The sequence below is a fragment of the Pristis pectinata genome, chromosome 7, assembly GCF_009764475.1.
Source record: "Pristis pectinata isolate sPriPec2 chromosome 7, sPriPec2.1.pri, whole genome shotgun sequence".
NCBI classification, from domain to species: domain Eukaryota; kingdom Metazoa; phylum Chordata; class Chondrichthyes; order Rhinopristiformes; family Pristidae; genus Pristis; species Pristis pectinata.
In genome coordinates this window covers 86,264,380-86,277,118 of record NC_067411.1, presented here as the reverse complement: position 1 = coordinate 86,277,118, position 12,739 = coordinate 86,264,380, and the positions used below count along the sequence as shown (strand labels likewise).

At 45.0% G+C, this 12,739-nt stretch overlaps 1 protein-coding gene across 4 annotated transcripts in view; it reads right to left on the bottom strand.

Annotated features, from left to right (window-relative positions):
- The window catches only part of trim36 (tripartite motif containing 36), an 86,033-nt gene extending 73,532 nt beyond the window's left edge, over positions 1 to 12,501 (bottom strand). For 3 of the 4 annotated variants that reach the window (XM_052019455.1, XM_052019456.1, XM_052019457.1), the window contains exons 1-2: positions 12,142 to 12,307; positions 9,991 to 10,240 (exon numbers count right to left, since the gene is read on the bottom strand). In XM_052019455.1, the coding sequence (XP_051875415.1) occupies positions 9,991 to 10,240; positions 12,142 to 12,204 (313 nt within the window). In that variant the 5' untranslated portion in view covers positions 12,205 to 12,307. Of the gene's footprint in view, positions 1 to 9,990; positions 10,241 to 12,141 lie in introns of all 4 variants that reach the window. The other variant, XM_052019458.1, reaches the window with a different exon arrangement.
- Between the last annotated feature and the right edge of the window lie 238 nt (positions 12,502 to 12,739).

Sequence of the window (12,739 nt, the reverse complement as noted above, 5' to 3'; positions counted from 1 at the left end):
AAGTTCCACATTTTCCTGTCATCTCTGAGTCCTCATCCAAGAGCTCGTTCTTCATATGTGAGCCTAGACAATGAATGCTGGATGGCTATTTGATTGATGAGTGCATCACCAGTGTAAGTGGCTTCTCTCAATCCTTATTCATCCCCTCACCATATATCCTTCTCAACAGCATCAACAGGTAATGATCAGAAATGGGAGGTTTGGATATTAATCCTCTCCTTGGCTTGAGGAACTGAATGGAATTTTATCATTGTTGGCAACACTATATTTAAGAACAGCTGATTTAGGCCATTCTGCTGGTTGGTATGAAACCACAATGTGTGGAGTATTGATCAGGCAAACCACCAAGCAGATATGGAATAACATCTCTATATAAAATAACTGAAGGCTACGTTATATTTTAAGTGTCTATGGAAAACCAAAACCACTAAAGAAGTGGCTTTCAAAGGTTTGAGAAAGGGACACAATCTTTCTACACTACACCAATATTTCTGCACCAAGAAGTGTTATCTTCTAAGAATACCAATCAGCTTTTGACCATCCTGTGGAATATCCATCTTTTCCTTGTCTCCTCATGCAGCACTGTTCAAACACATGGGACCATTTGCAACTATTTTTGCAGCCACAAGTGCAATTTGAGACTGCATTTACAGTGGCTGTCAAGATAACCATTGTCATGAACTTTTATGGCTGTGGCTGCTTCCATACTGGAGTTAAAGGTATCTGTAGTATCTAGCAGTTTGCTATCCATTGTTGTGTAAGGAAGATCATTGCCATTGTCTACTCAAAGACATCTAATTAAATTTAACTCGCATCTGCCAGAGTCCAAAAGGTGGAGAGAGTTTGCAGCTCGGCTAAAATTGCTGAGCACCATCTAATCTGTTTGGGTGATGTGGTTTGCTGGGTTGAATTGCTGGCAGTGTGTGCAGTCTGTGAGATGTGCCAAGTGCGTGAGGGTGTGGTGGAGCACACAAATGCTCGGTGCAAGTCCTGATTGAAACGGACTGTTGGAGAGTTGTTCTGTAAATGGCGGGGGTGGGGCTACAGACAACAGTTATGCCTGAAGCGTCCCTGCCCCTGGACACCTTGAAACACTCTTGGCACCCCACCACTTCCAAAGGTCTTGGAATTATTTTTAAATTTATCTTACATTCACATCTAAGAACAGTCCAAATAAACTTAAACACCAGATTGAAGAATTAATTAACAAAGCAGAAAAATAAATTTGATATTACAGATAAGCTGATCAGTAAATGCTTCTTCACAGAAGATAAACAGCAAATGGCCCATGCAGTTTAGTGTTACAAATATATTTGTAGACATCTATATTGTCCAAATTACAGTAAAACGATGAAGGAAGAAGAGTTAAGATTTTCTGAACATCGTTACCTTAGAGGTTTGAAGACATTTGCTGGCTTTCATGGACAATTTTATCTTCTTTGTAATGCTTCAATAAAATTTCACATACAGTACCTTTTATTTTATACATTTTCAATGCAGTACGGAATCACTATAAATAAACTTAGATTACATGGGGCTTTAGTGATGGCTGCAATGATTGCATACCAGCTGCTTTTTCTTTCTTTGGAAAGTGGCAATGATGTATAATTCAAATTGGGCATTGAGAGTTTTTTTAAGTTTTCAGTTATTGCTTTGGTGGTACAAATTATCCTATAATAAGCTAACGTGACAAAATGGGAACAATTTATAATTGGCTACAATGGTTTCTGGACCAGTGCGGCAAAGTAAAGGCAGCCAGTATTCCTCCTCCAGAACTGCTATCTTACACTTGCTGGAACATACACGTGAGCATCGTGAAGCATTTACATTGATGCTCCACCTTAGTTGCAATCATATAGTGTTTGACCCTATAGATGGAAATAATGCTACGTGGCTGATGTATTTAAAGCTCACATAGGCCCAGCTGATTGAATCATAAAGCCTACCAAATAACCATAAATCTGATAACCTCTAACACTTTATGATATGTATGTAAATGACCTGGATGAAAACGTAGATGGGTGGGTTAGTAAGTTTGCAGACGATACAAAGATTGGTGGTACTGTGGATAGTGTAGAAGACAGGCAAAGGATACAGCAGGATATAGATCAGTTGCAGATATGGGCAGAGAAATGGTAGATGGAGTTTAACCCGGCCAAATGCAGTGTTGCACTTTGGGATATCAAATGTAAAAACACAGTACACTGTTAACAGCAGGACCCTTAACAGTGTTGAGGTGCAGAGAGATCTTGGGGTTCAAGTCCATAGCTCCCTGAAAGTTGCTACACAGGTTGGTAGGGTGGTAAAGAAGGCATATGATATGCTTGCGTTTATTAGTCAAGGAACTGAGTTCAAGAGTCAGGAAGTTATGTTGCAGCTTTATAAATCTCTAGTTAGGCTGGATCTGGAGTATTGCATTCAGTTCTGGTTACCCAATTATAGGAAGGATGTTGAGGCTTTGGAGATTGTGCAGCAGAGGTTTACCAGGATGCTGCCTGGATTAGAGGGCATGTGCTATAAGGAGAGGTTGGACAAACTTGGATTGTTTTCTCTGGAGCAGTGGAGGCTGAGAGATCTTATGGAGGTTCATAAGATTATGAGGGGCATAGAGTAGACAGCCAGGATCTTTCTCCCAAGGTTGAAATGTCTAATACCAGAGGGCATGCATTTAAGGTGAGAGGGGGTAAGTTCAATGGAGATGTACAGGGCAAGTTTTTTTTAGTGGCGGGTGCCTGGAATGCACTGCCTGGGGTGGTGGTGGAGGCAAATACAATAGGGGCATTCAAGAGGCTCTTAAATAGGCACATGAATGTGAAGGATATGGAAGGACGTGAACATTGTGCAGGCAGAAGGGATTAGCTAAATTAGGCATCTGATTACTAATTTACTTAGTTCGGCACAACATCATGGGACACAGGGCCTGTTCCTGTGCTGTACTGTTCTATGTTCTATATATTTACCCATTCTGGAGAAACGGTGCCAAGCTCTCTAAAACGGCTGCAGAATTGGAGTATCAAAGATCAACAAGCAACATTATCACTGCTAAAGGTCTAGAGTACATCCAGCTGAATATATCTGTCCATTTCTCATTCATCATGCTCCCCAGCATTGGAATGATAAAGTCCAAAACAAAACAATCACTTAAATTGTAAATATATTCCAGCTCTTGGACCTACTGAGGATATAAAAACACAAAAGTAGCAGGTGTGGCCTATAAGAGTATGTAATGTTGCAGTGGTTAAATTAGAAGACGAGTAATTCAAAGATGTGGACCTACAATCCAGAGACCAGAGTTCAAATCCCATCACAGCAGCTGTGAAATTTAAATTCCAATTAATACTGTGGAGTTTGGGGGAATAAAAACACCAACTAGTCTTAGTACTGAGCCTACTAGGGTTGTTTTAAAAACCCATCTGGTTCATTAATGCCTTTTAGGAGAGGAAATTAGCCATCCTTACCCTATCTGGACTTCTGTGGCTCCAGACCATGTAGTTGACTCCTAAATTCCTCTGAAGTGGTCGAGCAGTTTTCCATTAGCACTGCAATGAAACAGTGAAGGAATGGAACTGCATGGACCAATACCTCAACCTTGTGAAGTCCTCTCCACAAACATCAGGGGGGTGGTTTCTAAAGTAGGAGAGCTGACTCAGAGACTAATCAAGCAACAGGCTGACATGTATGTAACTCCCAGAATCATACCCTACAGATAATGTGCCCGGCACCTCATCACAATCTCTGCATGGGTCTAGTCCCACCGCAGGACATGCCCATCAGAGGTGGATGCACAGACTGGAGGGAGTAGCACCTGGAGTCCTCAATTTCAACAATAGTCTGACCCGCCTGTCTCATGACGTCAACTCAGCCCTGGGCAAGAAAACCTCCTGATTACCACTTCCTGTCCTCCTCCAGCTGCTGAATCAGTGCTCCTCCATGTTGAACAACACTTGGAAGAAGCACTGAAAGTCACAATGGTACAGAATGTAGTCTGAGTGGGGAATTCAGTGTCAACCACCGAGAATGGCTTGGTAGCACCATCATAGGCCCCACCAATCGACTCCTGAAGGACTAGCACGAAGGATAAATCTACTTGGCGTCCTCACCAATCTACCTGTGACAAAGGCATCCATCCACAATATCATTGGTAGAAGTATTGGTAACCCTTACAGAATCCGTGTGGAGATAAAGTGCTGTTCTCATGCTGAGGACACTCTCTATGGAGAACTTCAAACCTGCTAAATGTGACAGACTCAGAATATATCTAGCAGCTTGAAAATGGGCATGCATGAGACACTGTGGACCATCAGCTGCAGCAGATATGAACACCACCATGATATGTAACCTCATAACCTGGCATATCTCTCACTTCACTATTACTGTCAAGCCAGGGAATCAACCCTAGTTCAATGAAGAGTGCAGGAGGGCATGCTGTGAGAAGCACTGGGTGTACATAAACATTATGCAGTACCAGTTTAGTGAAGCTGCAATACAGGGTTACAATTATGTACATGCCAAACAGCATAAACAGCATACGACAGACAGAGCTAAACAAACTCATAATCAACAAATCAGAATAAAACTCTGCAGTTCTACCACATCTAATCCCGAATGATGCCGGACAATGGAACAGCAAACAGAAAGGGGAGGCTCCAAGCACATCCTGATTCTCAACAAAGGCAGGATCCAGCGTGTGGATCCTAAAGCAAAAGCTGCAACATTCACAACCATGTTCAGGCAGAAGTGCTGAACAGATGATCCTTCTTGGCTTCCACCTGCTCCCTTTGGTGGAAATGCCAAAGACTACAGCTCATTGGTATAAAGGGGAAGAGAATTAAGAGTGACATAAGGAAGAGTTTTTACACAGATCGTGCAGTTGGAACCTGGAATGCACTGTCTGCAGCTGTAATGGAAGCATGTTGGGGCCTACAAGAGGAATTAGATAAATATATGGTGGAGAACAATTTGCAAGACTGTAGTAAAGGGAGTGGGAGGAGGAATGAGAGATTTTCTCCAGTCGGGAGCCAGCAAAGATGGGCTGAATGGCTTCCTCCTGTGCTGTAAGCAATCAGTGATTCCATAATTCTATGAATCATTCAAAGAAATATAGGGCTTCTCAACATCGGGACAGTAATCTCAACAATATCACCAAAAAATAGATTCATCTCATTTTTCAATGTGGTGTTTTGCTCTGCACACGTTAGTTGCCACGTGGGATTTTGCTTTATGCACATTGGTAGCTGGACTTAAAAGTAATTGATTTTGAAGTAATTCACTGGAACTGCAGACATAACTGCACATATCCTTACCCATGGAAGATGTAATGACAAACTGTAAAAACAGTTGTCAACAACATTTTCATTTGCATTTTTTTTGGGTGTTGTCTGGACCCTAAAGCAAAAGATGAAGGAATGCGGTATTTCTAATTTTATGAACAAAATCAGCACACGCTTCAATGAGATTAACAGCAAGGCAGCACACCACATGGCGGCCTTTGGCCATGTACGTTTAGGGAATGGCCATGTATAACAAGACAGGCAAAATATGCATCATGGTTCTAACAGACCATACCATCTGACAAATGGGACAAATCAAATGTGAAGTACTTTACAAAGTCCAGAGGACATGAAGAAATTGATATAATTCTTTTTGTTTCTATTAAAAAATCTCTAGCTGTTGGCTATCCAAATTAGTTTGAACAGCCTAATTATAATTGCCTAAAAAAAATTTCTCCTAATTGATACTAATTGGTATTGTTTTGGAAATCTCATTCCAACCAGCCATTGAATAGTTGGTGCAAAATGTCACACTTATGCAGTGTGGTCTTTGAAAGCAGGGTCAGAAGTTAACTGCTTAGACAAAGTAGAGGGACCTTTATCCGATTAGAATAAAATGCATAATCAAGGAAACTAGTAAAACATGATTTTTGTAATATTGAATATTTTTCTTTATCTTATGCAAAAAATGTTTAACTGCATTCAAACTTGCTCAGCTGCTTCAGGACTGAAATCGCAGTTAGACAGAATGTTTCCATTCTGAAAGGACGCCAGTGAAATACGTTGATTTTTAAAATGATCAGATAGCTTCAGGGCCTTTTCTCATTGAGATCACATTTCCACTTCATGATTTTTATACTAAATTGAAAACCAATTAGATTGGCATTTTAAGATATTCATTCACGTTGCTTTTTTTTTCCCCATTCAAAGACAAATTTTAGATCCCAACCTAAGTTGGAAGCTGCCTTTTTAAAACACTGTCGTCATGCAGTGCAAGTAACCCCAAACTCATTTTAGGAAGGAGTTCCGGGATGAAGGAACTCTGACAAATTTCCAAGTCAGAATGGTATAACTGGAAGGAATTTGCTGGCGGTGGGTTTCCCATGACCTCTCTGCCTTGGTGGTGCAGGGTGAGGAGGTGCTGCTGATGAAGCCTTGCTGAGTTTCTGCACTGTTTCTTGTAGATAGCACACTTTGAAGCTATAGACAACTGGACTTGAAGGATGTGAGTTTAGGATGGAGGAGTAGCTGCTAATTAAACAGGCTGTTTTCTCCTGGGTGATGCCAAGCTTCCTGAATGGTTCTTGGAACTTCACTTATTCAAGCTAGCAGAGAGCATTCCATCCATCACAGTACTGATCTGCGCTGTGTAAATGGCAGAAACCACACACAATAGACAGAACTAAGCAAATTCATAATCAACAGGTCAGATTGAAACTCTGCAGTTCTACCACATCTGGTCCTAAACAATGGTGGACGATGAAACAGAAAACAGAAAGGGGAGGCTCCAAACACATCTTCATTCTCAACAAAGACAGGATCCAACATGTGAGCCCTAAAGCAAAAGCTGCAACATCCACAACCATGTTCAGGCAGAAGTGCTGAACAGATGATCCTTCTGGAGTTAGGAGATGAATCACTAGAACCACAATACCCATCCGCTGACCTGCCCTTGTTGCTACAGTAGCTACAGAATTTTTTCTGATTGGCCGAGTTGTGTTTCTTGTGAGCAATGACTCCCATAATAGTACTGGTGGGGGAGGGGGTGGGGGTGATTTGTTAATGGTAATACCACTGAATGCCAGTGGGAGGTGAACAGATTCTCTCTATTAAGGTCTTGTGTGGGGCAACTGTTTTTTGCCACTGTGTCCGAAGGTTGTCCAAGTCTTGCAGTGTGAGCATATAGACTACTACCTCATTTTCTGAGGTGTTACAAATGGAATTGAATATTTTGCAATCCACTAGCAAACATCCCCACTTTGCACCTTCTGTAGGAGGGGAGGTCACTGAGGAAACAGCTGAGAATATTTGAGCCTAAGACAGTCCCTGCCATGATTTCTTGGGGGTGAGATGATTAGCCTCCTGCAGCCCACCACCATCTTCCTTTATAATTGGTATGACTGCAGCCAGTTTTCCCATTATTTCCATTGGCTTCATTTTCACCCAGGTCCACGATGCCACCCACGTCAAATGGTGCCCTCTGGAATTCAGCGCTTTTGTCCATGTTTGGACAGAGGCTGCAAAGAAGTCTGGAGTTGAATAGATCTGGTGAAACACAAACATCTTCATCACCCTGCTGAAGATTGAGTAGATTGGCAATGCATTCATTGCCTAGATTGGATTTGGTTAACACAAAATACCTGGACCTTTTTCCACATCGATAGCAGCATTGAAGCTAGAGGTACAACTCCTTCTGGAGCACAAGTCTTCGACAGCATGGCAAGATTGCTGTTGGGGCCCATAGTTTTTGTTGTATCGTGTGTATTCAGCTATTTCTTGATATTACAGCTAGCAAGGGAAGTGCTGAATGCTGGAGGGGACTGCAAGCAGCTGAGGTGGATCACCCACTTCACCGCTACTGGATAAAATTGGATGCAAACACTTCAACTTTGGCTTTTGTATTTATTGCCAAGCGTCATCATCATTCAGACTGGAATATTCCTGTAGCCTCCTCCCCCTGTTAGCATTTTAATTATCAACTACTACCCACAACTGGCTAGGACAAGACTGAAGAATTTTGATTTGATCTGTTGGTACTGAGATCACTTACCTCTGCCTAAGCACGCACGCTCAGCTTGCATGTGGCAACTTTACCAGCTTACATCTCATTTTTAGGTATTTCTCTTCTAGCTCCTGATATGCTTCTCCACACTCCTCACTGAAGCAGGGTTGGCTTGATGGTAACAGCAGGGCGAGGGATACGCCAGGGTATGTGATTCCAGATTGTGTTAGAATGCAATACTACTGCTTCAAATGTCCCGTGGAACATCGTGGATGTCCAGTTTTGATCTGTTCTAAATCACTCTTTAGCACAGTGGTAGTCGTTAACAAGGCTCTCTTTAGTGTGAGAATGGGACTCCATCTCCACAGGGACTGTGCGATGGCCACTCCCAACAATACTATTATGGTCAGGTCCATGAATGAGAGGTAGGCTGATGAAACAAGGACAAAGACATTTTTCCTCATGATCTTGCATCTCCTGCTATAAGGTACAGCAGCTATGTCCTTCAGTACAGATATATCAGTCACTGTTAGTGCTACTGAGTCACTCATGCTGATAGACATTTAGGTCAACTGAAGAGTGTCCTTTTATTGCTGTTGTGAGAGTACTCGACATGAAGGGCTGGTGATAAGTGGTAATCAGCAGGACATTTCCTTGTCCATGTTTGGTCTGATCCCATGAGTGCACAGTCAATGTTGAAGACTTTGTATCACTACCTCCAACTTTACTATTATAGGGGATGATGAAAGTACTCTGGTGTTGACTGCAAGGTATAATTGTGTGACGATGCCTCTAACCGGCAAGTGCTTGACTAGACTGTGGGAAGACACTTATAGTTTAGGCAGAGTTCTCCAGAAGTCTGGCAGGGTTGACTGGGCAGACCAAATTCTCAATATGCCTTCACACCATGCAAACTTCAATGTCAAGGCATTAATTTGTTATAATTTCTCCTATTAAACCGTCACATAATTGCATGAATACATAGCAAACTATGTCTTAAAATTAAACTGGACAGTGAAAACAGTTAAACTTTTGCTATTCGCCATCATCACCCCTTTAAGAACATTAATGCGTTAATGCACAAAACACTTGCTGTAATTCAGACTACTAAAATGGCCTTCACAAGCAGTATTGTTTTGTTTCACCAGTGATTATACTGTCTTACTGATCTGAACTTTGATAGCTTTGGATTGCAATTTGCATCTTGCATCACAAGAGATATGCTACAGGCTGGGAAACAGACTCTGAGGCATGAGCAGGGGACACTGTTGTTATCACAGGTATGTGCAACGCTTCAGTCTCAGATGGGCATTTTTGAAGTATTTTGAGTGCTTGATGGGGTTGACTTCTCCAATAAAAATTTCAAAGAGAGTCTGTGATCAAATTTGTAAGATTGATCAGTGGTCCAACCAGCTGCTTAAGTCTGGCTTGACAGTTGCCTGGAGATGAACGCCCATATTATGAGAAGCTCAGCTGTCTAAGACCACCTTACCCAGGTGATCCCACCGCACAACTCTGGGATCATCCATCTGGTTTGGTTCTGTAGCCCTTAATACCTGTGCTTATAAAAATCTATCTACCTTTGCTTTGAAATTTTCAATTGACCAAATCTCAACAGTTCTTTGGAGAGCTCCAGATTCCCATTAGTCTCTGGGTGAAGAGAACATCCTGTCATCACCTCTGAATGGTCTCATTTAGTTAGATCTTCTGTTTTTGACACTCCCACCAGATCTACCTACCTTATATATCTACCCTGATACTCAAGGGAATATAAGCCCTGTCTGTGCATCTTAACCTACTTAGCCCCAATTCATTCTAGGGAAAGTGTCCGGTATCTTCTTCTTGATGCTGAACTTGGATAAGGACTCTGCTATTGCTATATCAATGCCAAATGAAACATGCAATAACCTAGAGGCAACACCAGTGTATAACTTGGACCTGATGATTTTTATAGTTGTGGAAGATGTTTCTGTCAGTGGTGGCGGGGCTGATGCCTACCTGTCCGGGAGAGTCTGTCGAGCCTCTCAACACTGGCCGAGGAGAGGCGGCGAGCTCTGGGACTGCTGACAGGGGTGGCTGGGTTCGAGAACTCCGAGTCCGTCTCGGTATTTGCATCCTCCCTGGATAGCAGCAGCTCCTTGGCGCACTTGTGACAGACACTGTGCTGGCAGGGCAGGATCAGGGGATGAGTGAAGAGCTCCTTACATGATGGGCAGATCAGCTCCCGCTCTATGTTTTTAATGGGAACCTGCAAAGAAGAGAGAGAGGTGTTCGCCCATGAATAGAGCAGCAGAGAACCAGCGAGCAAATCACTGTCTCAGCAAACTCTGAGAATACAGACAATGGGTAACATTGTGCTCCTATTGGTGTAACTATAATATACAATATAGAAGAGCAGAAGAAAACAGGAGTAGGCCACTTGGCCCCACAAGCCTACCCTGCCATTCAATATGATCATGGCTGATCTGTCCCACTCCTCATCTGTGCCAGTTCCCCAATCACCCCAATTTCCTGATCTTTCAAAAACTTATCTGCCTCCTTCTTGAATGCCTCCAGTGAGCAAGACTCCACAACCCGCTGTGGTACAGAATTCCAGAGATTCACCACCCCCTGTGAGAAGATGTTCCTTCTGCATGTCAACTAATCCTCACAGACAATGATATTCAAGGCATCCTGAGAAGTGATCTGCCAGCTTTGCAGAATGTAATTGGAGCAAATAACTGCAGATGCTGGAAATCTGAAACAAAACCAGAGAAATGCTGGCAGCAGTCAGCGGGTCAGTCAGTGTCCCTGGGGAGGAAAACAGGGTACATAAGTCTGGTCCCGAACCGTGGAAAAGTGGGAAAACAAGCGTAAAGTTGGAGAGAGGGACCGGGGTGGGGAGATCAGAGGGAATGTCCGTGGTAGGATGCAGACAATTATTACTGGAGACTGAAAAAAGAAATAAATTGAAACAGAAAAATATAACCACATCTATATAGAGAGAGAGAGTAACAGAGTGATGATTAGAAATTGCTGAATTCAACATTAAGTCCCAAAGGGCTTGCACGGAACCAATTGGAAGATGAGGTGTTATTCCCTGATCTTAATTTGGACATCACTGGAGCAATGAAGGAGATTTAAGAGAGGGGGAGGGGGGAGTTCGGAATGGGACTGGGACGGAGAGTTAAAGTGACAGGCGACTGGAAGTCCAGGGGGGCCCTCGCACATGTGTTTCTGCAAAGCGGCCCAGAATCACCAGGTGAAGAGAGCGGTGCGGATGGTGGGGAAGCACAGATCTCCAGCGCGGTCCTGCAGGCACCTCACGTCAGACCGCTCCGAAGAGCCGGCAAAGCCTCACCACCCACATTTCGCATGCCTTTTTGTTTTCTTTTGACCGGGGATCGCCCATGGAAATTCTCTCCGACCGGGAGACGTGCAGACGCGGAGCGGCACCGGAGTTCAGGGGCAGCAAATGTCCAAGCTGTGACCGCCACTCTGCTTCAAGTAGGAGGGACCGAGGACCAAACTTGACCGCGAGAGATGCTGGGCTGGAGCAAGGGTCTTCATGGAACCCGCTACCAACGCTGTAAGTTTTTTTTTAGCGCACAACGTGCTCTCCGAGTGAGTACCACCAGGGAAAGGTGCGGGCTGGGACAGAGGCAAGTTCCCATCCGCAGAGGCCACAGGGGGTGCAGCCGTCCCATTGCCCAGGGCTGGGATTCGACGCATGGGGACCTACTGACACACTTGCCTGGCTACTGGGGGTCTGAGTGGATGACATACTCAACCCCTCCTGGACCCCCGAGGACAGCTCAGCCACACCACCACCACCCCACCCCCTCAGCTCGACAGACCCAACGTCCAGAGGAAGAGTGTGGGCGGGTCAGCAGCAGGTGGGGATCCGAGGAGCGAGTGCTGCCTCCCCCACATGCACCTGTTACCCACTCGGTGCCCCGGCGGACGGCTCCCGGCGCCGGTCTGAAGGAAACGGGGCGAGCCGGCAGATCCATCGACAGACGGCAGAATTGCTGGCAGCCGTCTCGCACAGCCCCCCCCCCCTCAGATGAAAGAGAGAAGGCCGACATTGTCCCCCCACCCCCCTCCCCGGGCTTTCCGGGTGGGGGGGGGTGTTGGGGGGTCTGTCCCTTACAATATGGAATCACCTACCTCGCCCCGGGAGATCCTGTCAACGATGAATCCAAACTCACTTATGTCATCGGAATCGGACATGCTCAGGGGGGTTGGAGGGGGCTCGGTGAGCGCCCGGGTGCGGGTGTCTTCTCCCCGTCCCCCAAAGCGACTTCCCAGATCCTGTCCGTCCAGGTAGCCGGAGGGGGTGGGTGGGGAAGGGCCAGAGGTTCGCTCTGTCCAGCCGGGGGATCCTGAGTGAAATCCTTGGCTCGGCCCCGGATTCCAGCGCCCTAGTCACTTTCCTGAAGCCCAAACTCCGCCCACCGCGTCCGAGCCGGGGCGTGGAGTCCAGGGCTGACCCAGCCGCGGCATCCGGTGAGCACCGCCGGCCCCCACACACCGGGCAGCACTCGCCCGCAGCTCGGACTGGAGCGTGCCTGCCCCCTGCCCCTCCCCTGCTCGTGTTACAAAGGAGCCGCCAGCAGGTTTTCAAAATAAAGTCATTAAGTACCCTTCTCGGACAATATTAATCCTATTGTGCTGGCGTCCCGACCCCGCCTGGTACCCGGGGCGGGTTCCTCCAAGCATATGAATTCAGTAAGTATTCACAAGTGCAATCCAACTCGGCTTTTCA